This window comes from Leptonotus elevatus, chromosome 11 (genome assembly GCF_054856555.1).
Source record: "Leptonotus elevatus isolate MCC_2025b chromosome 11, RoL_Lele_1.0, whole genome shotgun sequence".
Classification (NCBI taxonomy): Eukaryota; Metazoa; Chordata; class Actinopteri; order Syngnathiformes; family Syngnathidae; genus Leptonotus; species Leptonotus elevatus.
Genome location: NC_141249.1, coordinates 20809580 through 20834093, shown reverse-complemented (window position 1 = coordinate 20834093; position 24514 = coordinate 20809580). Strand labels below are relative to the sequence as shown.

Genomic DNA, 24514 nt, shown 5'->3' with positions numbered 1-24514 from the left:
CCACGCACCCGCCCCCACGCCTACCCGCTGTCCCGCCTCGCCGCGGATGGTCCGGTCCGGTTTCTTCCGCCGCTGCCGCCGGTCACGGATGGCGGTGGGCGGCTGACGAGGTGGACTCTCGGCTGGGTGGAAGTTGAGGCGGCTGCTGCTGAGGTGGTGGTGGTGGTGGTGTGTATGCGCGGATGTTGTGCTGCTGCTTTCCGCCTGTGGACGGCAGGTGGAAGCCGCGTGACGCCAAAAGCCCGCCACACACAGGCACACAAGGGAGTGTCGAGTAACGGCAGCTGGACCCAGATAGGCAGATAACAGCGAGGGGCTGTCCAACAAGTGCAAAACGGAAAATGAACCTACAAAAATATAATTCTGGTATAAAATAAAAATAAAGCATTCATAAAGACTGGTGCCTTCAGTTATGAGTTGCTCAATTTACCCGTTTTTCAATTTAGGAGCCAGCCCTATTTTTTATTATTTATTTGCTTTGACTTTCAAGTACAATAATAAAGTGTAATTGCACAACCATTACAGTAGGAGGCGCCCTCATTATCAGAGTGTGCAAGGTGTATTAGCTCCTCTGCAGAGGTGTATTTAAAACAATTTTATAGAGACAAATGCTACTACTGTGAGAGGGAAGAAAAAATATAATTGAGATGCACTGCTTTAAGTCCACCAGATAAATGCCAAGACAGAATAGAATAGAAAATGGATGGTTGGAAAAACAAGACACTGTAAAGTCAGGTATGAAATAATAGCAGTCCAGACAAAAGTTCCAAAATTTTATTTTAAATCGTAAAATAATCTTTTGTGTATACAGTGCTTTAATTAAGGCATGACTCAATGTAAGATATATGCTATGTCCCTTTGGTGTAAAAAATGTGTACAAAATAAAACTTTTGAGCCATAAATAACTAGCCATTAAATGCTTCCTGGTCATTTTATTAAGTACACTTGCACAATCTAGCATCTGTGCAGGAAAAACTGCAAACGCAAAAGTTTTCGTTATACTTTATAAACAAACAGGTTTAGACAATTAAAATACATTTATTGTAATTCAAAATGATATAACAATTTTAAGTATTGCATTTCTTTAATAGTCCCTAAATAGGGTATACATAATTATGTTTTTGCCCCTTTAGCTTATATTATACGGCACTCAAAATGGCACTTTTCTCAAATAATATCTCAGTGAACTGAGGGGTTTTTTTTTCTTGCAATGTTTAATGCAGCTCTTATTTTGATCACATTACATCATGAATGTGTACCTAATGTTGTGGCCAGTGACCATCAATGTAAATGAAGTTTGAATAAGGTCAATTAGTCCTTCATGCCTTTAATTAGCTGCGCTAAAAGTCAAGTCGCCCTGGATTCAAAGCTCCCGGGGATAACGGCAATATGCAGTAGGGCATCATGTCAAAAAGCTGTTTGACAAGAAGAGGGAAAGATGTGGTACTACGTAATATTTTATCTTTGGTATTTATCTCTTCTGACTGATCGACATCAGCTACAAAAGAGACGTTTAGTCAAGATCAGATTATGTGGAATCGTCATTTGGCATTTTATGGGGTTGTTATCCGTTCTATCCATTTCTATCTACACATGAAAAATATGCTTACCAAGTTGCATGTTGGTAAGCAAAAATGGCATTTGGGGGCTGAATTTTCAAAATTGTGTGGAAATGATTCTTGCTTGGTAGCGAGTCATCAAATTTCATCGCCATGGGCTACTCCTCCCACACACAGACAGCCAAACTTGTAATGATTCGCATTGTCGTCTCATACATCTGTCTGAATACACTATGTGGTTCAAATTTGGTAGAGATACTCCAACACCTTTACAAGTTCGCTTTTGAAGGACCCCTATATAGAATATGACCCAAAAATGGTGGCATCAAACCAAAATGGCGGCCTCTTTTCAGACACATGGCTATAGGCTACTTTTTTGTGGGTCTAATCAAATGTTATGTTCTAAATCAGAGGTGGCCAAGTTCGGTCCTCGAGAGCCACTATCCAGCCTGTTTTACATGTCTCCCTCCTTCAACGCAGCTGAATCTAATGATCAGCTCATCAGCAAGCTTTGCAGAAGATCAAGAATCAGGTCTGTTAGTGGAGAGAAACATGGAAAACAAGCTAGATAGTGGCTCTCGAGGACCGAACTTGACCCTCCCTGTTCTAAATGAATAAAGCAAAGGGAAGCTGAATATTTAAAAAAGAAAAAAAAGTGGAGTTAATAACGTAAGCATTTTATGACGAATCATCAAATTTTGCCACAATGCTCTGACTATAAGCAATGGCAACCACAGTTGCACATTTTGGTGTTGTATTTGTATATGGTTGAGATTTGAAATCGCGCTACATTTCAAGGACAAGTTCACCTTTGAATGACCTGTGGAAATGTCCCAAATGAGGCCAAAATAGCAAACTTCCCGTGTGTATGATTTCTTGAACTTTTTTGTGGGTCTACTCATGATTAACATATCGACCAAATTTAACGTTGCATGTGAAACTGTTTATAAGACATGTTAGTTTTTTTTAAAGAAAAACCTGGAGATGGCCAAAATGAGGCTAAAACGATTACTTCAAACCAAAATGACAGACTTCCTGTATATTTTCAGACACAACTGCTTGAGACATATCTACCAAATTTCATGCTGCTAATTGAAACTGGCTTCAGGGGCTAAATTTCCAAAATGGGTACAGGAAACTGAAAAACAGATATACTAAAAATAGTGCAAGTGGGCTCATGAGATCCTACAAAAGAAGTGAGGGAGCAAACAGCAGGCACTGTGGTGACAGTAAGGCGTCTTTACTCCGCTTTCATCTGGTCCCTGACGTCCGACGGCAGAGTCTCGAACAAGGCGTCCTCTACCACCAGACCGCTGCGCTTGAGCGCCCGGCAGCAGCCCAACTCCTGCGGCAGGAGCTCAAAATGGTTCCCCTTGAGCTCCAGGTGGGTCAGCTGAGCGAGGTAGGAGATCTTTGGTGATAGGACAGACAGCGAGTTCTTACCCAGTTTTAGCGTCTTAAGCTTTTTGCAGAAGAAGAGCTCATCCGGAAGGTTCTCGATTTTGTTGCAGGCCACCGAGAAGTACTGCAGGCTCTGCAGGACACCGATCTCCGGCGGAATGAAGCGGATGTCGTTGTTACACAGGTCCAGGTAGCGTAGCTTGTTGCACAGGAACAGGTGCGAGGGCAAGATCTCAATCTTGTTGTGGCTGAAGTAGAGGCGCTCCAGACTGCCCAGCTTCTTGATGTGCTCGGGGATGTACATGATGCCGTTGTACCAGAGCTTCAGGCAGGTGAGCTTGCGCAGATGCTGGAAACTGACAATCTCCTCGATGGAGCGCAGGTTGTTCTCCTTCAGGTCTAGCTCTTGGAGGCCAGTGAGGCTGAAGATGACGTGCGGGATGCGTTCCAGGTCACAGCGCACCATCTCCAGCTCGGTTAGGTTAGCCATCTTCTTTAGGTTGCCCAGCATCACGAGCTTGGTGCCGTCGTTGTGCAGGTAGAGCCGCTGTAGGTGGCTGGACACGTCCACGATGGACTGCGGTATCTTGGTCAGATTGCTCTTCAGCGAGAGCGTCTTCAGGCACTTCATTTCACGCAGAGACTCCAGGATGATGTTTTTGGAGGCATCTGGGCAAAGCGACCCAGTGAGATGGAGCTCCTCCAGGTTCCTGAGGCCGTACAGCCAGTTGGGGAACTCCCTGCCGTCGTCGAACTTGACACGGAGCACCTTGAGGTTCTCTTTGAGGAACGACGTGGCCGTTGTGTGTAGCTTGATGGAGCATTGATACAACGAGAGCTCTTGAAGGTTCTCCAGCTGCGAGACGGAGGCGGGGATGCTCACGTTGTTGATGATCTCCAGCTTGAGCGACTGCAGCTCACTTAGCTCGAAGACCGTGTCGGGTAGGCCGGGCAGCATGAAGAGCTGCAGCTCCAGACGGTTGTTGGCGTTGACCTGCAGTCTCTGTCGCAGCTTCTCTACCGTCCACTCGTGGTTGAGGTTGAGCTGCTTCAGCTTGTTCTCGCTGACCTCGGACAGGAAGACGGCGAACCTCTTGGAGTACAGCGGGTCGTACTGGTCGATCATGTGCAGCATGAAGGCGAAGTCGTTCTTCACGTCCGGGATGTCGCTGATACCGGTTTCTTGACGCACATACTCGAAGGAGTACTCCTTCAGGGAGCGGTAGAACAGCCAGTAGGATGTGTACAGGCTGGTCAGTCCGTAGACCGCCACCAGGCACAGGTAGCAGTAGGAGAGCTTAGAGAAGAGGTGCGCCATGGTGTGGTTGCACTCAAAGTCCTTGTAGCCGGTCATGTCCTGTATCTCCACCTTGCAGGGCACCCTGTTGCGCACCTGGTCCACCAGGGAACTGTTGTAGATGACAATCACCAGGAACTTGACCACCTTGAAAACCGTCTGCCGCACGTACATGATGTAGAGGATGTCGCCCTCCTCCACATGCAAGCGGAACTTCTTCACCTTTTCGAAAAGCGCCTTGGCTTGTTCGCCTTCCTTTTTATCCAGAACGCTCGCCGACGGCTTGTCCGCCACAATTTTTTCCGGGATGGAACGGAGCGACTGAGACTCCTCCAAACCAACGCCTCCGGGGGATGCCGCAGCGCCGCTTTTTTTGTGGTCCGTCTCCTCTTGGTTTTCTCCAGAAACCTCAGAGAGAGCCCGGGTGGTCCAAGGGGAGTCAAAGCACTTGCCCAGCATGGAGATAAAGTGCTCAATTTTGGAGCTGGACCCCGGGAACTTGAACCAGAAGTTGCTGCACACCATGAAGACAAGCGTGTGGATCAGAACCAAGTACGGGAAATATTTGGCGTACCAGTGAAGTGCCTTCTCGTAGCACATCTGGTTGATGAAGCTGTACTGCTGGAGGTCCAGGTCCGTCTTAAGGCCACTCATTTCTCTCGGCCCGGACGAGATGTTGTAACGGAGCTGCAAAGGCTTCATGGCCACTTCGCTCGAATTGTCGGGGGTTGACGACGTTCTGTGCGGGAGGCAGATGATCTTGTCTTGCATTACCTACGAAAGAAGGTAAACAAAAGCCAGTGTCAGCAGGGTGGCAGTCAACCAAATGCAGCCGGCAGTGGTGCTGAATTAAGGTTAAGGGTTAGAAGTTAGTGGTGTTTCTCAACGGCGGTCCTCGAGTACCCTTATCCAGCCAGTTTTCCATGTCTCCCACAAGCAACACAGGTGTTTCAAATGATCAGCTAATCAGCAAGCTCCGCATGAAGCCTGATAACGACCCTCAGCTGTGTTGGCTGGGGACACATGGAAAACAGGCTGGATAGGGGTACTCGAGGACCGGGGCTGAGAACCAGTGAGTTAGGGTACTGGAACCCAGGGTACTGGAACCCAGGAACAAAATAATCTAGAGAGACATGTTTACCTGTCCCCTAACTCAGTTGTTTTCAACCACGGTCCTCGAGTACCCCTAACCAGTACCCTAACTCACTGGTTCTTAGCCCCGTTCCTCGAGTACACCTCTCCAGCCTGTTTTCCATGTCTCCCCAGCCAACACAGCTGAGGGTCGTTATCAGGCTTCATGAGGAGCTTGCTGATTAGCTGATCGTTTGAAACACCTGTGTTGCTCGCGGGAGACATGGAAAACAGACTGGATAGGGGTACTCGAGGACCGTGGTTGAAAACCACTGAGTTAGGGGACAGGTAAAGATGTCTTTCTAGATTTTTTGTTCCCGGGTTCCTGTGCAAATTTACCTGCCATTGAGTTAGTAAAAAAAAAAAAAAAAGCCTCTTTCACACTGCCCGCCAACTCATCTTTTTTTTTTCTTTTATTGTTCTGTAAGAAAGGTACCGAAGGCAACCCATGAATTCCTTAGCTTCATAGCCAAAATCAAAATCAGTTGTCAAAGTGCTTTTCAAAGCTGCTTTTCTCGAGTCAACCCACACATTTTTACGAGGGTAAGCATCAAACACCAGCCACATGGCCCGATTTTATCTGAAACGTTCATTTTGAAAGATACCAACTTTGATAGGAGGATTAAAGATGATCCACGAATTTTATGGCTTTGGAAGTAGTATCAAAGCTCTCTTTCACGTTCCCTGCCAAAGCCAGATTTCTTTCAGTCTTCTTCCTGTGTCACTGTTTTGTGTGAAAGTTATACCGCCAAGAAACGGGCGGTCAAAGTCGACCTGGCTGGGAGGCTGTATCGAAAGGTCCTTATAAAGCCAACTGAAAAGTTGCCAAGTGTAGTTCCTGTCTACGGTAAAAGACCCTTCCATGCTGCCTGAACTTTTCTGTTGCAGTTCTGTGTGAAAGGTACCGACACAGAATCGGGGTTTGAAGTTCAACCGTGGCCTTCCTGGCTTCTTCCACACTGTCCTTTAAGACCAGATTTTTCCCATTTGAACCCCATGTTCCTTTTCTGCGTGAAAAGGACCGACACAGAGAGACTGGGTCCCTTTCACACTACATCTTCCTGTGTGCATAAAAAGAGGCGTACTGTTATGTTAAATGGTGCCAAGTTTCTGCGAAAAGGCACACAGAAAAAAGGTCAAGCATCTGCAGTTTGCAGCCTTATGTTTACAAGGAGGGGACTGGGTGGGGGGAATTTTCCGCTGCTGAATGCCTCCTTTTGCTGCCGTTGTCAGGTTGTAAAAAATAAAATAAAAATAAAGGCGGCGGGAAATGAGCGCATCTGGGTGTTTGCCAACTGGAGAACTGACCTGGAGCGTGCATCCGAACACGCCGATCATGAGCATGATGACGGATAGGTAGTCGGTGAACACGTCCCACCATGGCTTTAGGACGCGGAAGGCGGGCTGCTGCTCCGAGAACTGGCGGAATTCCATCACGGGAATCATGATGCCTGCAATGACAGAGGACAGCAGTTGGAAAGGGGAGCGCTTGCTTAAAAAGCCTCGCAGAAGGCCATATTACTGACGGAATGCTTTGCACAGGATGTTTTTATTGATTCTTACAGTCAGCTGGAGACAGTTGGGATACGCCACTTTAGTGTCGTTATAAAAAAAAACGACACGCCAACATGCTATTATTTAAAAATGCAGCTCCCAAAACCGATTTAATTTGGCAACATGGAATTTAGGCATGTCTATCATGAGAAGATCTACAAAAAAAAGTCTCAAGAAGCCATGAATGAAAAGGCAAGTGAGGTCAGCCATTTTGGTTTAAAGTGGCCATTTATTGTATTAAATATGCAAAACAGCTCTCAATAGTGATGCAATGTGCACATGATTGCAAACTACCATTCATAACCAATAAATACATGATTACCTCAATCATTATGGTCCCAATTTTAGCTTGTTATGATGGTCAGAAGTTATGAGGCCAACGGGGTCCACTTTGTCTCAAGGAAAATTCCCATTCCCACCCGATGAGTCAGCCAGCAAGCCACACATCCTCCACCTCATCCCTTTCCTGACAGGAAATGTGTCCCTGATTCCAAATGAATCCAAAAACAGACATGTTTGGAACACACCCAGACTTCTTACGACAAAGAACACATGCATATGTGAGTGTGTGCGTGTGTGTGTGTGTGCGTGTCCTTGGCCTTGGGGGAGGTATTACAAAAAAACTACACGGTCTAACCGCAGTGCAGAATGAAAACACTCACGCAGACTCGTGGAAACGCTTGCGTTGAATTTGTACGATAAACGAGGATGCTGCAGTGAATTAAAAAAGAAAAAAAGTAATGTTACCTCGGTGGTTTGCCTTCCTTTCGAGGGTCTTTTCTTCTTCTTCTTCTTCTTCTCTCAAACGGCCACCAGGTCGTGTCTCTTCGTCATCGCCGGGATGCGGCGGTTCTTGCTTTGCTGCCTCCGGTCCCGGAATGCTTTCCTGCCCGCCTCCAGGAGGGTCGGCCGTGCAGTGCCGAGCACAGCAAGCGCCGGGCAGGCGTGGATGCTTGCCATGATCGGAGGCGGGCTAGACGTGGATCGGGGCGTGGACGAAACACGAGACGAGGTGAGCCGGAACCGAACCGAGCAGAACACTGCCAGGCGGAGACTCGAAACTAAACAACTTGTAGTCTTCCATCTGAGTTAAATGCTACAAATTGTTATTTAGCTGTAACATCCGATGTTTACACATGATTGATTGATTTGTATAGTTTATTATTATTATTATTATTTATTGTGTGAGCATAATTCAGTTACACAAACTATTGCAAAAGGCTTCAAATTGGACTTCAATAGGGTTCGTTTTTCAATGTAGGGTTTCATTTGATCCCTTTTGTTAACCTTGAGTTTGAAATATGACATATGTGATTTTTTTCTTCCCTTTCAGACACATTATTACAGGTTACATCGATCACTTTATATCATTTGCAACATCCCCATTGATTCTTACTATACGCATCAGTCATATACATTGTTTATGAAGGTCATTGATTCATACCGTTATCAATCCAAGATTTAAGTCTGCACACTTCTCGCTCAGTTCATCTTGAGTACACAATTAAAACAGTTGGGTCAAAATTAACCCAACTATGGGTCAAAAATGGATCGATACACTACTTGGGTCAATTTGACCCAACTTTGAGTCAAGAAATGGGTCTTTTAGTGTAAAACAACTCATAAATGTTGGTCAGATCCTTTACTTGGGTCAAAAAATTTAGTCATTTTGTATAAAACAACCCAGAAAGTTGGGTCAAATTGACCCATAAAGTGGATTGGTCCTTCTTTTTTTTTTATCCATAATTGGGTTACCAACAGTTTTTAGATGATTTTAGTGTAATGTCCGTGTATAAGTTGCAGCTAGTACCAATCATTTGGAATTGGTAAATCGGTTGCCACCAACAGGCCCACCCAACCAGGCGAGCAGCCAAGGTGAGCGCATGCTCGTTCACCAGTAGCATCTTCGCTGACCTTGGATCAACTTTCACACATTTTGTGGCTTCCTAAGGAGTAGATGCTTGCTGATAAACTGTATAACCTGGTGTCTACAAATGCTGTCTACATGTCCTGGTAATTACTTTGACATTTTAGTGCATGTTTGTTGAAAGCCAGACCACGCCCAACCCTCTCCCCATTCACAACCCAACGGTCCTCCAAGCAACACCCACTTTGAGCGCTGATTTTTTTTATTTTTTATTTTATTGAACATATAAACATAAAGAAAACCCATTACAAGTCTGAAATATAAATGTAAGTAAAAAAGAAAACAAGAATATGAAGAAAGAAAATAGTTTATATGTTCAATTTAAAATATTAGTGAGGGGTAGAGCAAGAGTCTGACTTCCTGTTGAGTTATCCTTTAAATTAAAAGCAATGTTTCTAAGAAAGTATATATTTTTTTAAGCAAACAGTTGTTTTTTAAAATAAAAAGTTGTATTTTCTTGATAAGTCATTTTTTTTAAATTGCATATATCTTTTATTTACACAATCAGCACATTAAAAAATACAGTGTTGGCCAGAGTATGACACATATGGAGTGTTGGCAGTAGCATGTGATTACCAAACACTTCATGAATAATTATTTAGCATAATAGCATAATTTAGCATGGTTGTTCTGGAAAAGGCGAAAGACCATACGAACCTGTCTTCTCCGGGTCACATGGTCCAACCGTGATGCCTTCATGTGCTCTATCATAAAAACAGATCGTAAAGCATCCGCAGTCAATATCCCTCGCTGGAGAAGTGACTCGCTTGTTCGAATATAAATGTTTTGATTCCCACAGTATTCTATTATAACTGTTTATTAGCCCTGGTTTTAAACATTATAAATAAATGTTTAAAAACAGCAACAACAAAAAAAGTTGCCACGCGTAGAACAAATGAAGTTAGTGAAAACTGCCGTGATACTGCTTCTTCCTGGCTTGCACATGAACGCATCTTTTCGCTGTTTGGAGGTAAGTTTAGGCTCGGGCCCGTTAGCTCGTCATTTTTAAAATTGCGTTGCAAATCTGTATTTTTGTTGAAACTAGAGAGGTGCCAGGACTGCACGATTACGCTTAAAGCACGTTAGTGCAAAGCGGGCGGGCTGTATAAAGTGGCACTCGCTGGCGAGATTTGCTTATGTCTTGCTCGTGTTTTGCAGTAAAGCTCGCCTTAACGGTACGATATTAAATCTTGTCACACGACGAAGGAGCAACGTTATACATTTCACTTTATTAAATATACATTTGACTTAGTAAAGTGAAATGTCATTGCATTGTCAATGCAATGTTATTGCCGGCGATGCTGCCTGTTTTTCTTCTTCGTCATCTTTTAAGAGCATTGAATGTGCAGCAAGTGCCACCCGATGGACCACCACGTTCTGCAAGTAATGATAACGTCCACAAATGAAACTGGAGTTATAAAAAAAAAAGTAACAATGAGGCCTTTTTACGAACATATTACTAGTAATTCATTAAAAATGTAATTTTATATAGTGAGCAACGATTCTCAGAAAATCGAATGTGATGCATGATGCAGTTTGCCATTACAGAAAAATTTAAAAATCCTTTAAACGACAAATTTGATTGTTGCTAGGCAGAATTAATCACCTGTTGGTTACTATTTACAAGGCAGAATTTATACTCAAATGTTATGTTGACTGTGTGACTTTTTTGGTATACACAGTAATTTAGCAATTTTAAATGTTGCCTGCTCTGTATTACATATACATTTGTATTAAACATGAAAACATGATCTGGTATGTCGTTCTTTAAAGTGTATGCCTTGCTTTGCTTGGTGCTAAGATAATAAAGTAGAACCATATGGAAAAAGAAGTGGTGCTGATTGCTCAGCGCAATATTAGAAAGTGATAGAAGACGGCCCGGTGACAAAATCACACTATAAACAACATCTTTCATTTGCAATGTGCTAGTTGTCGTCAAAGGCACAGTAGTTTTGCTTTATTGAAACTTTATCATAATGAGGTTACTAACCGAAACACTAAATCGCAGAATGAGCGTGGCCAGGCACCTACAACTCTGTTCCAGGTTTGCTTTCCGAAGAAGTTTTTGTTCATCGCAGGTAAGTCATTAACAGTGGCGTAATGCTTAGCTCGGCCGGATGCTAGAAAAAAAAAAATGGCAGATTGTGTATTGCAGCGCACGACAATGACGACCCGACATGGCAACACCAAGAGGATCCAAGGACTGGACAAGAACGTCTGGTGAGTATTATTATCATTATTATTATTATTTGACAGGCTAGTACGCTAACATGAGTTTGTGGCGGTAAAACCCAGGGTGGCGTTTACGTCGCTGGCGGCGGATCCTTCTGTCGTCAACCTGGGTCAAGGCTTCCCAGATATTTCACTACCACCGTACGTCAAGGATGCCCTAGTGCAGGCGGTGTCGGTGGACAAAATGAACCAGTATACCCGAGGCTTTGTGAGTAGCACCTCTAGGTTTACATACATTGCTAGCTTTGTCCAGCTAGCATCGTCATAATACCCTTATTTTAACATATACCGTTAGCTTTAGCCACTAAGTTTGACTGCGGTGCACCTGTCTTTTAAACCCACCACTAGTGTTAGCATTAGCCAGCTAAGACATCAACAACACACTTCTAATTTACACACACAGTAGAGTTAGCCACCTAACATGACTACAGTGGAATTGTTCTGCTTTAACAAGCTAACATATGACTATTTTACATACACTGTTATCGTATCTGGCTAACACAACCACAAAAAAAACCAACTTTATTCTATAGCCAGCTAACATGGCAATAGCAGAACTTAGCTTTACATTCTCATTAGCATTATCTTAACGTGCTCTGTCTGTCTTGTGCTGGCTTGCTGCTGTAGGGACACCCGACGTTGGTAAAGGCGCTCTCTCAGGTTTACGGCAAAGTGTACGGTCGCCCCATCGACCCGCTCAAGGAAGTCTTGGTAACGGTGGGCGGCTACGGCTCCTTGTTCAGCACCATGCAAGCTCTGGTGGAAGAAGGCGACGAGGTCATCATCATAGAACCCTTCTTTGACTGCTACGTGCCCATGGTCAGCATGGCGGGGGCCAAACCTGTCCTGATACCACTACGACCTGTAAGCAGCAATCGGAATTCTTTTTAGATAGGGCTTGGTAATTAATCAGTTATTTCAAACTTATCTTACAACATCAGCCTTAAAAAAAAAAAAAAAAAAAAAAAAGACTGAATGAAACACATCAAAGAATATTGGCAAAGATGAGCTGTTGATTCATTCGCACCTTTGCTACACTCTTCTCCATGTGGCAGAAATCCGGCAAGAAAACCACCTCCAGCGCTGACTGGCTCCTGGATCCGGTGGAGCTAGCCAGTAAATTCAACTCCAAGACCAAGGCCATCCTCATCAACACCCCCCACAACCCCATCGGGAAGGCATGTAGGACAAAAAACACCCCACACAAAGCCAATATAGGCCCCGCCCACTTCCAACAAGGTGATCCTTCCTGCAGGTTTTCAACAGAGAGGAGCTGCAGATGATCGCCGACTTGTGCGTCAAACACGACACGTTGTGCTTCAGCGACGAGGTCTACGAGTGGATGGTCTACCGTGGACACCAGCATCATAAAATTGGTACGTGAGGTGGGAAACCGCTTTTTCTGAAGAAGTTGGGCAAAGTATGACTCTTTAATCTGAGCATTGGTATATTCAAGAGTGTATTAATCCAGCTGTTTTTGTCCTTAAAAATGGCTATTTACCAGTAATAATGATTTTTTTTTAATACTTAAAAATATATGTATATTAACTCATTCACTGCCATTGACGACTATAGACGTCAATTCATTTGAACTATTTCTTGTTAACAAGAGTATGAAAACCTAGAAAAAAATGTATTGTACATTTAGAACAGATATAAAATTCTTCATTACTCTTGAGTTAACTAGTGAATTAATGTGATTAATTACAATTAAACATTTTTAATCACCTGATGTCCCTAATACAAAAAAATTCTGAGCGTCAGACGATTTTTTTTTAAAATTGTAATTAATCGCATGACTTCAATAGTTAACTCACGATTAATCACACATTTTATATCTGTTCTAAATGTATAATTTTTTTCCTAGGTTTGCATACTCTTGTTAACAAAAGTGGAAAAAATTGAAACTAATAGCAATAGTTAAAATGAATTTTCTATAGCTGTCAATGGCAGTGAATGAGTTAATTTCTCTAATTTAATAATCAGTAAATTTATTGTAAATAAGAAAGTATTTTCTTTTTTAAATAAGCAATTTTACATATATGTTAAACAATATTTTATTTAGATTATAAAATCATTATTTCATTAATTATGTTGATTATAAATAATGAAATTAATTAAATAGGTTTAATATTTTATCATTGAAATAAACCTCTATGCATTTTGTTGTGGTTACAGTAGCTATTGCAAATTGATTGACTGATTGAAATTTTCTGCATCTTTGCAGCGACATTGCCCGGAATGTGGGATCGAACCATCACCATCGGCAGTGCGGGAAAGACCTTCAGTGTCACCGGATGGAAAGTGAGACACCATTTTGAACAATGTGACCCTGAAATGGCCGCTTGAAACCAAAATGGCAAAACTAAATCACTGCTTTGGATGGACATTTTTGATAACGCTTCCTTCCTCATTTCTTTCCTTTTGTGGAAAATTAACAATCAGTTAATTGATAGTTTTTTTTTTTTTAAATGAAGACATTTTCATTGTTGAAACTGATCTAGGCTAAATGTTAACTGCTAATGGCAGGGATGCACATTTGACTGAATTTCTTTCAGCAGTTACGGCAAAAATTAACTATCTATTAATAAATATGTTTTTTTATGAATGCTTATGGTATTTTGAAGAGATAAAGGAATTTTCAGTGTTAAAATAATTGCATCCGAGCTAAGCTAATTGCTTATGGCTAAAGTCAACGTGAGAAAGTGAGCTACATTTCTTTCATTTATTTTTTTTATGAACGAAAGGGAATTTTCTCTGTTTAAGATGTAACTAAAATGTGTGAAATGCTCACGTCACTACAAAGAACACACGTTCAACTAAATTTCCTTAAACGCTTATTGGGAAAAATAACTATTAATTAACTGGTTAATTGTTATTTTTGGGTGACGAGTTGAGGGATGAAGGGATTTTCTGTTTTCAAATGTACAGCAAATGCTAACTGCTAATGTCACCACTCGGGAAGGCTGTTTGACTTCCTGTGTTTTTACAAATGGAGTTATTTTGGAATTGTTGTCTCCTCTCTTAGCTTGGTTGGTCTATTGGACCCGAGCACCTGATCCGCCATCTTCAGACCGTCATGCAGAACACGCTGTACACCTGCCCAACGCCGCTACAGGCAAGTGTAGGAAAAATACAGCAATGAAACCTAAGAAAGGTTGGGATTGTAACGAGTCGGTTTCCTTGCAGGAGGCCGTGGCGCAAAGTTTGCTCCTGAACTACAAGCTGATGGGTCAGCCCGAGTGCTACTTCACGTCGCTGGCCGAGGAGCTGGAGGGGAAGCGGGACCGGCTGGCCGCCATCCTGCGTGAAGCCGGACTGTCACCAATCATCCCTGAGGGAGGTTACTTCATGTTGGCCGACGTCACAGCGCTAAGTGAGCTCTTACGCTAATGCTAGTTAGTCAATTTTAGCCATTTTTTGTAAAAAGCTCGACAGGAATGATGTTAAAGATGTTACACATTGTTATTTATGCGAGTAGTATTTTCAAAGGGATAGAGAAAGTTTTCGTTTTCAAGAGATGGCAGCTTGGCTAAATGCTAACCGCTAATGTCACTGCTGGGGATGAGCGTTTGACTAAATTGATCAAGGTTGCAGGAAAATGAATGATCAATTGATTCATTGTTGTTTTTAATGATTGTATTTTTAACATTGGAAGGAACTTGTGGATGTTGATGCCTTTTTTTTACCTCAAGATCAGGACCTGTCACACATGGCGAGCGACGAAGCCTATGACTACAAGTTTGTCAAGTGGATGATTAAAGAAAAGGTAAATTGACTGAGTTATATCTATATTTGTGCGTCAATTGGTAGCAGTCGGACAAAATCCTTAAAACGAGTTCACCTTTGAAGGACCCGTGGAAATGGCCAAATTTAGCCCAAAACCAGTTATAGCTTTTTTCTTCTTGTGTCTTTTCCAGCATGTCTTCGTGAGACTTTTTGTGTCTACTCATGAAACATTCCGAGAGGAATCAATCATTATTAAGAATTCTTAAATAACGTGATATTTGATGTAGAAATTGGCGGCCATTCCTGTCACGGCGTTTGTTGGGGAGGAATCTACCAAGGATTTTGAGAAATATATTCGTCTTTGCTTCATCAAGGTAAACAGCAGGCAGTTATTATTATTATTATTATTATTATTATTATTATTAATATGTACTGTATATGTTTTTATTTTGTGTATTTGTGATGACAGAGAGACGAAACGCTGGACGCGGCAGAGCTCATCCTGAAGAAGTGGAGTTCATCTTGAAGCAGCAGCGGAATATTTCTTTAACCCCACAGTTGGAGATAAAACGTCATTTTGTATATCTTTTGCATTGGAATCCAGTGGAGTGCCTCAAGGTTTGATTCTTTGCCCCATCTAATTTTGCTTCTGTATTGCTTCCTCTTGACTAGTTAATAATAATAATAATAATAATAATAATAATGAATCAAGCTGTTTTCATACCCCCCAAAACAAACACTTATTTACGATGACCAGTTTTAGTGAAACTCATATTATAGACAGAACACAGAGTAAAATATATATATTTTTTTTTCTTTCATACTTTTTGAAGTGAACTAATGAAATAGGGTTTGAGCTACTTCCCGTACTGTGAAATATGCCATGAAATATGATTTTGAAGTAGTGTAGTATGAATATACTGTACGGTATATCACATTTTGCATACTGTCCAGTATTGAGTATGTGGTGTCCCAACAAGTTTTTAATAAAATATTAAATCACGTTTTTGTACTTGTTGACTTGAATCTGGTTGTAGTTTCTGCCTGCGAGATACCTGTCAGACCAGTAGAGGGAGACAAAGCACAGCACAATTGCAATCAAAGCATCAACAGTATGTTTTAATATTTATACTGTACTATGAATAGCATTGTTATATTTGTAAATCTGACTGTATTTGCACAATGTATCTCGTTACCTTGTTTAGGTGTACCTAATGAAAATAGACAAGTTTTAATTTAACACTTGAATCTAAAATAAAATGTAATAAATAAGTCATGTAATCGAATATAAAATAAAACCAATAATACAAACACGTATCTAAATATGGCAAATAATAATTAAATTGAACTAAAAATGTTGGTTCTGAGTTCTAAAACTACTGAGCTAATGACCAATGACGTCATCACGGAAACAGACGCTTGCAGTGAATAATGTAAGTATTTGTTGGCGATGCGGTCATTTGATCCCCTTTGTGAGCGTGTGGAAGCAACGCATCTTTATTGCCATGTTAAAACAAAACTGCGGTAATATGGACGGCAGCTGGGCCACCGCGTGTTTATTTATCAACAAACAAAACAAAAAGTGCCTTGTGGCCTAGGTGAGTTCACCACCTTGACATTTGTCATGCATGTGGTGTCCATTTTGAGCTCGCCCCTGTTGCCATGTTGGTTGTAATTTAGCTCGCTCGAAAAGCATCCAACTTTGTGTTCACACAACTTTTTACACTGCTGTAAATGCTATTTACAATAAGTACACGTATGTCAGTTTTTTATTTTTTATATTAGAAGTATACATCCAATTAAAACAGTTATTGAAGCAAAAAAAATAAAAAAATAATAAGTTCGATTTGAACAATAAACAGTATACAAAATATGCGGGGAAATTGAATACAATATATATTTTTTTAATACAAACAATTCGAACACAGTACATGCCATGGAGGTTAAAGGATATAAACCAGATTGTTAATTTATCCCCGTCGTCTCGAAAGATTACGTACTTCCGGTTTGGGTGGACGGCCGAATAGCGCATCTTTTATTCACAATTATGTTCTATGCGCCCCCACTAGTCTAAAAACGGTATTGTGATTATTTAATATTGAATTTGTGGAATATTAATTAAGCAGTAAAATCCACCTGTTTGTATCCATCTCAAGGGGCGGCCATTTTGTCTTCTCCAGCCTCTTGCTGTCGACTGAAAATGACATCACAGTGCTCAGCATGAGAACCTGACGTCACATGATCAAACCAGAAAACAGGTGAGCCTGACTGCCGTTCGACAGGTTTCCGGTTTTCATTCTTGGTTACGGTTTCAAACAATGGTTAAGTGTTAGGTAGGTTTTCAAGACAAAGTTAAGGTTTCAATTGTGATTAGGGTATGAAAGTAAGATTTTTCAGCCACCTAACGTAGTTTTTGATAACCCCGGTAGGCACTATTTGTATATTTTTGATACCAAATTGAATGATCATCATCGTGATGTGTGTTGTGATGCGGTGTGAGAACATTTTCCATTCCATGCAGCTCATCTGCGCTTTTCTCAGACACGTAGCGTGCAGTCATCACATGATCGCGGATTAGTCGTCTGCCGCCGTCGTAATAATCCCGCCATCGTTTATGCAAATTACGCTGATTGTGCCAATAATCTGCTATCTCCGTGAATGAGGTTAATGGCGGCCCGGAAACCTGACACCGCACACACGCGGTATCTTCCAGGCACGCATCACATTAAGTCCATTATGTAGGGCTTCAAAGTAAGATTTCAAGACAGCACTTGGATTTTGGATTAGGGTTTCAAGCAAAAGGTAGACTTTTAAGGTAGGGTTTTACGCATGGGATAGTTTTCAAGACGAGACTTTCAAAACAAGGTTTCAAGATGGTTGAGCTTTTAAAGTAAAGGTTGACGCTAATGTTTCAAGATGGTGGGGTGGGGTTTCAAATTGGGGTATTAATAATAACCGAATCCTTCTAAAGTAAGTTTTTAACAAGTCGCGGTTTCAAAGTGAGTCTTAGACAGGGTTAAGGCACCAAATTAGGGGTTTAAGACAAAGTTAGGGTTTCCAACTAGGGTGAACATTTTGATGCAAGATTTCAAGCTTGTGTTCCACTTTCAAAGTCGGGTTTCAAGACAAGCTTCAAACCGGTTTTAAGGTTTTAAACCAGAGATGGATTTTCATAGTAGGGTTTCAAGAGAGGGCGCTCAGCTTTCAAGTTTGGGTTTCAATCCAGAATTAAGGTTTTTAAGGTTTAATGCTTTGAGCTTCAAATTCAGGCTTCAAAGTCTGGGTTCATAGTTCAGTCCGAGGTTTTGCTTTCAAAGTAGGGTTTCAAGACACAGCCTGGGTGTAAAGCCAGGCTTATTATTTCAAACAGGTTTTATGGTTTCGAAATAAGGTTCAAAGCCAGGTTTGGACTTTCAAAGTTTTCAAGACGCAGTTATGGCTTGAAGTTAGTGAGTCAAAGTATGATTTTAAGTCTGTGTCAAATGAGGTTTTAGGGTCTCAAATGAGGGTTTCAAGCTGTTGACTTACTCTTTGACTGGCAACCTGGTTAAAATGGTTGAGTTCATGTTCTTGTTGGCCTCTCAGCATCCTCTGGTGACAAGGTCCCACCCTCAAATAACTGTGAGAATTTCAGAGTGGCAGGCCTACACCCCCCCCCCCCCCTCCTTCCCATCCCAATAAACCCCCCAATAACCCCTCCATTAATACTCGTTCCCACACTGGCCATATGGCCTACAGTCTGACAGCTTGCCGGACGCATAATTAATTTGCGGTGGCGTCTGCCTGTTTATTTTTCAACCTACATTTCCCTAATTGCGCCGACGACTTTCAAATCAAAACGGATGTCGTCCCGGCACCGGCGGGATTTACAGGACAACGCGGCGGTTAAAGGGTGACGACCGGGTTCGCTTTTAACACACTTGATGCTCACAGGGTGGAAATTGCTGACATGGTTTCCATGACAAGATTATTGCGTGAAATGTGTCTCTTGGAACGTAAACCTGTTTTACACGCAGTTTCACACATTTCACTTAAAAAATCTGAGCGAGAAAAGGAAGACGGAATTCTGAAGTTGACTTAAACACAACAAACGTATGTTCAACTTTACACCCCAACCTACATTTACATTCCATTCTAGCTGGTTTCACACAGTTTCTGGAAAATTGGTTGCAAAAGTTCTTTGTTGGCCTGAAATGTATCCCGCCTGCCCCTTTCACACTGTGTAATCTAGCCAACACCAGGAGGGGGGATGTATAATATCGTTGTCGGATGGTGGCAGTTGCTTTTAAGGTAACAGGTCATGGAAAAGTGATGTCACGTGGAACTTTGCACCCCCGCGACGTCCCAGCTTTTTACTTTTCCACCTCCACGCAGGTTAGGCTCTAGAAAAACATAGTTACAGGTTATCTTCCAGTCATCTCCTTGCAGTGCGTCTGTATGCCAGCAGAGGGGGCTGTAGCACAGTCAATTTCAGGTCAGCGTAAAATCAGATAAAGTCATGGATTTAAAAGAAAGACTAACGTCTCAAAGCCACCTCGTGTAAAGTTAGATTAGGAATTGGGTCAAATATAAAAAAGTTAACACTTGACATGTAAATCAGAGCAGAGTTTGCGCGGCGTGAATGCAAATGGCGGCCATTTTATCATTCTGATTATTATTTTGCTATCTGGCTGATCGGCGAGATAGACGACGTTGCGCGGCGATAAATTGTTAATTAGAAGAGCTGAATATGAATGAGGTGCCCTCATTGTCTTACATTAATAAGTTTAATTTGACGCCGTCATAGCGAGTGATTACAAATCGCAAATAATAATAATAATAATAATAATAATAATAATAATCAGCTAAACTAAATGGCATTTGGGGGTGTCACATGACCTGTTTTGGTCTTTTAACTACAGCTGAGCCCATTTGAACCCTGTTGTTCACCAAAACAGCAGAAGCAACTTTATCAAGCCTGCGACCCTTTAGCCAAACTGTTGCAGTCTTGACTTTAAATCTTTTACCAGGCTTTTACTGCAGCCTTTTTTCCAATTATTTTTGTTTTGGGCGATTTCTCCCTTCAGTCTCCTCTTCAGCAGTCGCGACCAAGTGAGTAGAACGAACACAGTCGGATTCTCTTTTCTTATTGAGGCGGGAATTTGTTGACAAAAAGACTCCACGCTTTAAGATGTGTTGATGTGCCACTGTATGTGCTGCTGTTTTGGTTAGCAACAGAGTTCAAATGAGGAAATTTGTGAACAACAGTTAATACCTGATTGGTGGAGGCGTCTAATTGGGGGAAGGCGGCATTCGAGCAGGGGGGTTAATCACCTGCCTCCCTTGAAGATCTTGCAACCCCCACCTTTGGCGCGCACACCCCTGTGGCGCTGATTTGCAAGAGCAGATTAATCAGAGCGTGCGCGGGCCCTGATGAAATTTTGCTGTTATTGTTCCCATTTTTAGCAACATCTTTTATTGTCTTCATCACTCATCGGCGTGGGGGGGTGGGTGGGGGGGGCTCTACACTTGCGTCAATTATGCAAATGAAGCCTGCACACTTTTACAGATTACTTCACTCGGCGGCTGTTGTTTGCGAGGGTTTTGATTATTAAATATTATTATGCTTTTTTTTTCTTTTTTTTTACGTGGCCCATCTGCTGCAATCAAAGCGGTGCACAAACTCCATTTAAGCACTTCAAACTGGCACAAACCAGATGCACGGAGAACGAAAGAACAGACAGGCTCGCGTTCAACCTGCCCGCCGAGAAGTGAATTCAAGTTTATTTCAATTAAGGGGCACCTAATGATATTTTAATCTGCTGCCTTTCATTTCCAGGAACTGGGCTGTTGAAAGGTTTTCGGGCCGAAATGAGGAACACACAGATTGACGTTCAGATCTCGGACCGCGATAGGAAATTAAAGCTTTTATCGGCACTGTTTTCTTGTTAAGACGCTTCAGTCACTATCTTTCTCGTCGGACGATAAGAACATGAATCTTTTTCTACAAATGCTTTTTTCTTTATTTATAAAAAAAAAAGAAAAGATTTGCTATATTTAGAAGGATTTCATTATGGTGAGTTTATAACCTTTCACCTGGCAAAAAGTTCCTAAAAACTTTTCAATACGTTATGCTGTTTCCATGTTATGCTATTTAGTTATTTTCCGAAATAGTTAAGGTAAAAAGTCATTTTTTTCATGAAAAATAGAAATTCATTTAGGTGACTTTATAATCTGTCATCTGGCAAAAATTTCCCCACAAAGGGAAACACAAAATAAACACTATTCTCTATAGTGTTGAGGTTAGGGGATTCCCAGATTATGAATCATTTTCATACAAGGATGAGCTTTTTTTTTTTTTCATTTTTGTGAGTTATAATCTTTCACTGGACAAAAAAAAGTTCCTGATTAAAACATTGCTTAATTAAGTTACACTCTGCTCAATAAGATTTTTATTAAACAAATTATTAGGCATATTCTGTAATTTATTGTCCGTTCAAGGCGGAATGCCGTTTTTAGTCATCAACAATTATGTTAGTTAGGGGTGGGCGAATACTGATACCAGGTATCGGTATCGGGCTGATACTCGGCTGTATTTCAAGGTCTTGTGGTTGTTTTATGATCAGGAACTAGAAATTGAAAGAATATAAAATTGCCATCAATTTCATGCATTTTTAGGGAAAATGTTATATTGGGATATATAGGTCTTTCTTTTTGTCATTGTTTATTTTTGGGAAATTTTATGTATCAAAAGTACTATTGGTATCGGTACATGGTATTGGTGTGGTATCGAACATCCCTTCTATTAGTTTATATACTAATCTGGATTTTTTTATTTGATTTTTTTACCACAATCCACAAGTTCTTAATAGGTTTGAGGTTCATTTTCCTAATTAGTTAAGGCAGTTAATACAATTTTAATGTTGGATAATTGGATTTTTTTTTTCCCAGCAAGCTGACCATTTTTGTGGTTGGGGACAAATGAGAGAGAATATTTAATGCCTGAGTGTGAGGCTGGCTGGTTTCATTGCTGTGGGTTTTGTGTGTTCATTAATTCTATTTATGTCCTGGGTGGTGGTGAACGACGTAGTGGTGGTGGGCAAGGGGGGGCGGGGGGTGATCCGGTCATCGCATGCCAGCCCCCTTGAACGCAAGACCTTCCTGAAACTCTGACAGCGCTTTGACGTGCTCTGTGTTAATTACAGTAATGGCAGCCATTCTCATTAAGTCATTGTTTACGTACCCCGGAGGGGGGCCTCGGCGAGCCCGAGCGAGGGCCCCGCCTCGTTAGCGCCGCGCAGCTGTTCCTCGCGGCCGGAGCGGTGCCGGACGCCGTCATTTTCAAGAATAGAAAGTGAGTGGTCCCGCCAGGCAAAGAAAACGCCGCCTGGCTCCACCACGCCCCCGCGCGGAGGGTTCAAAGGCGTCGCCGGCGTCCTTCCCGGGGTTGCGCTAATGCGTGCGGGATGCAGCGCAATCCGTCCTAACAGGGCGACGTTATTAACAGTTAATCACGCAGGGAAGGCTTTCATAATGGCCTCATTTCTACCAATAGCAGACTAATTATCCGCATTTGCGGCGGCTGTGAATTACCTTTGTGATTACGGCGGGAGCGTCTAATGTGCACTTTATGGTCTGGGGATGACTTGTTGTTTGCATCCGGCACCGCACACACACACACACGCACACGCGCGCACTGTGAAGCTCACGCGTGGCTTAATTAAGAAGGTAAATTCTTAATAGCCCCTGCCATCACTTGCCATGTTTTTCATTTTGTGTTTACTTTTATCTTTTGCTAATTAATGCTACTTATCAAATATGACTGTGGGTGTGTGAGTGTTTATGTTTGTGAGGCAAATAATCTTTTAATCCTCCATTCCTTGTGGAAATATGTGCTGCACTTAAACAAGTCGTTACGACCCAGGCTGGAAGAAAAAAAGAAAGAAAGAAAACATTCACTTCACATAAAGTTTTAAAAGTTGTTGTTTCGCTGTAATTTATTGGACTAATTGCGGAATTACTTCTTTGTTGCTTTTATATTGCACTCTGGCCTCCCTATATCAACTCCTTCCCCCTGTTCCATTTTGGCCCTGCAACTTGAAAATTAACTCTGTCTGTCTGTCTGTCTGTCTATCTTTTTATTTTTATAATTTGCATGGAAGTCATGAGTGACACCTCCAGAATCAGGGGTAGGAAACTGCGATCCTAGCCGCTCTTCTGCCTGCTTTAAATGTCTCCCTCTCCCAACACAGCTGATCCAAATGATCAGCTCATCAGCAAGCTCTGTGGAAGACTGATAACGACCCCGATCATCTTGAGGACCAGCGTTCACCACCCCTGTCCTAGATTGTACATACTGGGAGTAGTGGTCTTGTTAGATTAGGCGTCGAAATGAGCTGTGGAGCCTTTTCTGCTGAAAGCGGAAGAAGGTCTCATCTATTCAAAATGGTCTCTACTCTTATACTGTCTTAGCCACCCACCCACATGGGGGATGGCTCGCCCATATGAAAATGTGTGACCTGCTGGTCTTAACTGGTTTCAACTGGATAAGTGCGCCAGAGTGCAGATAGATAGGAAGACTCCAAGCCAGGACAGGTCACAAGTCAAGTCATCTATCTAATCATTAAGAGGGCTAATCTAACTGTCTCTCTCTAAGGAGAGCAAGAGTGTTTGTTCCAACCATTGGAGGGATCGCACTCCTCAGTCTTCCTCTGAATGGCTGACGATTGGAGAGAAGAGCCTTCCTCTTCTTGAGCCTTATATCTTGTTGTTGAACATTGAACAAGCACTCGGACACTGTGGAACGGAATGGTCACATTCCCTGGGGAGGTGCGTTGCGTATGTCCAACCCTGGAGGAAGCCTAGGACATGCTAGGACGACCATATCGAAGCTGGCCTGGGATTGCCTCAGCGGCCAGGATAGTGAAGTCTGGTCCTGCTTGGACTTCTGCTCTAGTGTAGAGGAGAATCCACCATGAACAAGTCCTACTTACTGCCAGCAATGTAAACCTCCAAATTTACAGAGACCCAATGGCCCCGGACCTCGAGCTCCTAAAGCATCCCCCCTACAAGGTCTGGTTGGGCAAAATGCCACTTAACCCTTTACAGTAGTCTAGTGAGGGTATGGCTCTCTTTTCAACAAACTAGCCAGCTTTTCCTCTCCGGTACTCCGATCTGGAGAAATGGAGGCTGACAAATGGATGGGATCTGGTATTGATCCCAGGTGCCTCCCAGTCGCCTCACTGGGGAGTCCCTCCGGGCACATCCGACCAGGGAGGAGGCCTCACGGCAGACCTGGGACACGCTGGAGGAACTATGTCTGATAGCTTGCTTGGTGATGTCGTGGGAAAGTCTGGGACTCCCTGCTCGGGCTGCAGACCTGCCAATCCGGACCTGGATAAACTGACGATAACGGATCTTGTTCACGACCGAGGGCATCGTAGCGTTCCTAAAGATCATGCGATCGGGGGAGTCACCCTCCCCCACGCCGTGCTCTCGTCATTCACCAGACGCATTCAAGAGTTTTGATCGTCCCTTTAGGAACGCTACGGAGGCTTACCTTGCTTTCTTTTCAGGCGCTTTACGTTGCTCGGCAGAGCGTCAGCCAACATTCTACATTACTACACACTGAGTGCGTTGGGACGTAAATAACAATGGCAGGCGTACGTCCAAATAAAGTTTCTACAAAATGTAATGAACTGGAAA

General features: G+C 42.4%; 2 protein-coding genes across 3 annotated transcripts; one reads left to right on the top strand and one right to left on the bottom strand.

Moving 5' to 3' along the window:
- Positions 1 to 826: 826 nt before the first annotated feature.
- Positions 827 to 7944, bottom strand: lrrc8c (leucine rich repeat containing 8 VRAC subunit C). 2 transcript variants are annotated; one of them, XM_086089363.1, is made up of 4 exons: positions 7690 to 7944; positions 7265 to 7426; positions 6697 to 6839; positions 827 to 5031 (listed from the first exon to the last, which is right to left on the bottom strand). In XM_086089363.1, the coding sequence occupies exons 3-4, from the start codon at positions 6832 to 6834 to the stop codon at positions 2800 to 2802; spliced, it is 2370 nt and encodes a 789-aa protein (XP_085945489.1). In that variant the 5' UTR covers positions 6835 to 6839; positions 7265 to 7426; positions 7690 to 7944; the 3' UTR covers positions 827 to 2799. The 2 variants fall into 2 exon arrangements, with proteins under 2 accessions (XP_085945489.1, XP_085945490.1); XM_086089364.1 differs by lacking the exon at positions 7265 to 7426.
- LOC147166409 (kynurenine--oxoglutarate transaminase 3-like) lies at positions 7899 to 15833 on the top strand. Its single transcript, XM_086089365.1, has 13 exons — positions 7899 to 7954; positions 10878 to 10947; positions 11011 to 11089; positions 11165 to 11309; positions 11729 to 11965; positions 12157 to 12279; positions 12357 to 12477; positions 13329 to 13405; positions 14130 to 14219; positions 14291 to 14477; positions 14797 to 14870; positions 15118 to 15204; positions 15300 to 15833. Exons 1-13 carry the CDS (start codon positions 7901 to 7903, stop codon positions 15354 to 15356), a joined length of 1401 nt encoding a protein of 466 aa, XP_085945491.1. The 5' UTR covers positions 7899 to 7900; the 3' UTR covers positions 15357 to 15833.
- The last annotated feature ends 8681 nt before the right edge of the window (positions 15834 to 24514 follow it).

What these genes read in the sequence shown, in the direction of transcription:
- LOC147166409 (XM_086089365.1), top strand. Translation starts at nt 7,901, where the DNA reads ATGATCGGAGGCGGGCTAGACGTGGATCGGGGCGTGGACGAAACACGA. An exon ending in GAAGTTTTTGTTCATCGCAG is followed by an intron (nt 10,948 to 11,010) that starts GTAAGTCATTAA and finishes AAAAAATGGCAG; the next exon opens with ATTGTGTATTGCAGCGCACG. An exon ending in CCCACAACCCCATCGGGAAG is followed by an intron (nt 12,280 to 12,356) that starts GCATGTAGGACA and finishes TCCTTCCTGCAG; the next exon opens with GTTTTCAACAGAGAGGAGCT.
- lrrc8c (XM_086089363.1), bottom strand. Translation starts at nt 6,834, where the DNA reads ATGATTCCCGTGATGGAATTCCGCCAGTTCTCGGAGCAGCAGCCCGCC. An exon ending in TGTTCGGATGCACGCTCCAG is followed by an intron (nt 5,032 to 6,696) that starts GTCAGTTCTCCA and finishes CTTCTTTCGTAG; the next exon opens with GTAATGCAAGACAAGATCAT.